The sequence below is a fragment of the Trichosurus vulpecula genome, chromosome 7 (assembly GCF_011100635.1).
Source record: "Trichosurus vulpecula isolate mTriVul1 chromosome 7, mTriVul1.pri, whole genome shotgun sequence".
NCBI lineage: Eukaryota > Metazoa > Chordata > Mammalia > Diprotodontia > Phalangeridae > Trichosurus > Trichosurus vulpecula.
The window spans coordinates 264,715,759-264,718,939 of NC_050579.1; the positions used below are offsets into that span (position 1 = coordinate 264,715,759).

At 41.1% G+C, this 3,181-nt stretch overlaps 1 protein-coding gene across 1 annotated transcript; it reads right to left on the reverse strand.

Moving 5' to 3' along the window:
* Window positions 1–1,013: 1,013 nt before the first annotated feature.
* On the reverse strand, window positions 1,014–1,958 carry LOC118856803 (putative olfactory receptor 2W6). Its single transcript, XM_036767308.1, has one exon. It carries the CDS (start codon window positions 1,956–1,958, stop codon window positions 1,014–1,016), a length of 945 nt encoding a protein of 314 aa, XP_036623203.1.
* Between the last annotated feature and the right edge of the window lie 1,223 nt (window positions 1,959–3,181).

The window sequence follows — 3,181 nt, forward strand, 5'->3', positions numbered from 1 at the left end:
CCGTGATTCTATGGCTTAATTGTCATCCATTGGAGGTTCATTGCCGTATGTATAGAGATGGGAAGGGCAAAAACATTTTGGCAGCACAATTGTATAACTTGTGGATAACACTAAGCATCTGGATACTCGACCCACGGCTTTGGGATTCCCTCATAACTTCCAGGGGCTTGTGGAGAACAGCAGTATGTGCTGAGTTCAGGGTACATCCTGCTTATATCTCTACTCCCAAGTGAAGTTATAGAAACTTTCTTTTCACTGGAAGGTCCACCTACAGACGTCTTAACCTCAGGATCATAATTCCATGGCCTGGCATAATGGAAATATGTCCAGCCCATGAGAAACAGCTTGCAAAACACTGAAAAAGTACATTTTAAACTTGGAGTTCAGACAATTTGCCATATTCTATTCAATCAAGTCATCTTTTCAACAATCCAATGAAGTCCTTTGCTATCATTGTTTTAAGTGTGAGTAAAGCAGAGAAACATTTCAGACACCAAAGGTAAAATGCTAAGTGTTACATAGAGGTCGTCGCATTACTCCTTCTGCCCCCAAACTGTACATGCTCATGCATCATATAACACCTTGCCTGGAGTGGCAACAGTGCCAGCATGAGAGACAGGGTAAGCTCTGGAAGGATGAGAATAAGAAGAGGGGATTTCAGCATATATCTTTGAGATGGATAAAATGTTGATTTTAGTTCTCTACATTCCTATTCCTCCCCCAACCTCCCACAAGTGACTTAAGTATACATTCCTTCAGAATTTATCTAAAGGAAAGTACTTAAAGAGTAGAAGAAGATGGTGACCCACAGTCTTTGATAAATCCTGGTGTTTTCCCAGTGTTGGTCAGCTATCTCAGAACCAGTGAAAAGAGACAAGAACCCTCTAGAGTTCTGAGACATTGTCATTTCTTTTACAGATTTATTTAATCCATTTGCTCTTGAGTTTTCTTTTGTATTATTATTTCTGGTGACAGAATTAAAGTTTGGACTTGGAGATCATTCCTAAACCTGATTAGCCCTTGTCAGTCCCATAGCCCTTCCCTAGCACTTTCTTCACAGCCTCTTTCACATCCTTGTTCCTCAGTGTATATATGAGTGGATTGAAACTAGGTGTGACAATGGTATAGAAAAGGGTGAGGAATTTGCCTTGATCCTGGGAGTAAGTGTTGGCTGGCTGGAGGTACATGTAGATGATAGTCCCATAGAAGAGTGAGACCACAATGAGATGGGAACTGCAGGTGTTAAAAGCCTTTCTCCGCCCAGCAGCTGACTTGATCCTTAGCACTGCCCGAGCAATATTTCCATAGGAGATGAGGATGAGAATAAGGGGAGCTAGGATAATAAAAATAGCCAAAGCAAATGCCAAAGCCTCAAGGTCCATAGTGTCCACACAGGCCATGCCAATCAGTGCTGGCATTTCACAGAGAAAGTGGTCCACCTGCCGATGCCCACAACGGGGCAGCATAAGAGTCTGGGGCACCATGATAAGTGCATTGCCAAAGCCGCTTAACCACGCCACTGAGGCCAATTGTCCACAAAGTCTTGGGTGCATAATGACAGTGTAGTGCAACGGTTTGCATACAGCAGCATAGCGGTCAAAGGACATAACAGACAAAAGGACACACTCTACTCCACCCAGTGCCAGGACAAAGTACAGTTGAATGGCACAACCTAGGTAGGTTATGCTTTTATCTGGACCCCAGAGATTGTAGAGCATCTGTGGGATGGAGCCTGTTGTGAAGCACATGTCAAGGAAGGAGAGGTTAGCTAAAAAGAAGTACATTGGGGTATGGAGTCGTGAATCAAGAGCAGAGAGGAAGATGATAGTCATGTTCCCCAAGATAGTCAAGAGGTAGAAGAATAGGACAACCACAAAAAGAATCATCTCCAGTCGGGGTCGGTCTGAGAAGCCCACCAGGATAAACCCTTCTAAGAAGCTATTGTTGCTTCTTTCCATAGCCTTTGATAAAACATCACCTGTTGGAAAGACAAGTGTCTCTGAAAGTCATGAAAAAGAGTTAGGGTAGGTCCATCCCTGTAAGGCATAGGGCATTTATTCAGTATCTCCAGGAGGAACAGATTCAACAAGCCTGAGATGCTAAAACATAGTGATTTGATAATCAGTTGTAACTCATAATCCTAATTCCCTTTCCAGGTCCACGGAGCACAACAACGAATGCTTCAAAGCTGCATACTGGTCAATCCAAAGAAAATTTTCAATGGCCCACTGTTACTGACGAAAAGTGTCAAATTATCCCACTCCCACATAAAATGGTTAGGATTTCCACAAATACATGTTGTTCGGGATCTGTAAGTCAGAGAAGTAAGTGCCATTACACAATTCTTCTGATCTAGACACATACATTAAATCATTAAGTACTGTATCTCTAATCCTTTTGGCTGCTACAAAATAAAAAGGGGCAATGGCTTTCATCATAATGCATAAATTTGATCAGGATATTTCCTGGTCTGGGATAGGATAGTATCCCAGTTAACTTCTGGGAAACTTACTTAACCTCTCCATGCTCAAAAATTAAGTGCATGCAGCTAGTGTATATCAGACATGAGGCTTGAATCAGATTTTCTTGGCCTTAAGGCTGACTCTAGCCATTATTCCAGGGGGCAACTCAGTTAATTTCTCACTGCTCTAGGTAACTCTCTGTATGTTACAGGGAAGGTATGGACTTGCATTGATTGAGATAATTTCCTTAATGTGGAATTCCTTGTACCAAAGAAATCACAAATCTATTCCTAAGCCTGTTCTAGTAAGAATAAAGTGATACCTATTTGAATGTCCAGATTTTGAGACCATCTTGTCATCTTGATCATTTTCTAATCTAAAGACTGGAACTCTAGCCATGGCCAAGTAGCCATACATTTAGCACTTTATAGTTTGCAAAGCACTTTCCTAAAACTAACAAAAACCCCAATGAATAAACTCACAAAAAAACTATTATATCTGATAAATGGTAAAATGGAGAACTAAAGAATCCTCATGAAAGTGAACCAATACTTTGCCCCAAAATCATGGAATCTCAAAGTTAGAAGAGATTGAAAAGGTCATCTCACACCCTAAGATAAATACTCTTTAGAATATATCTGACAAACTCTATTAACTTGCATGGTTATCCCTAGAATCCAGAGGGGTGTATGTCATTGCTCTCTGAGAATATAAACTGC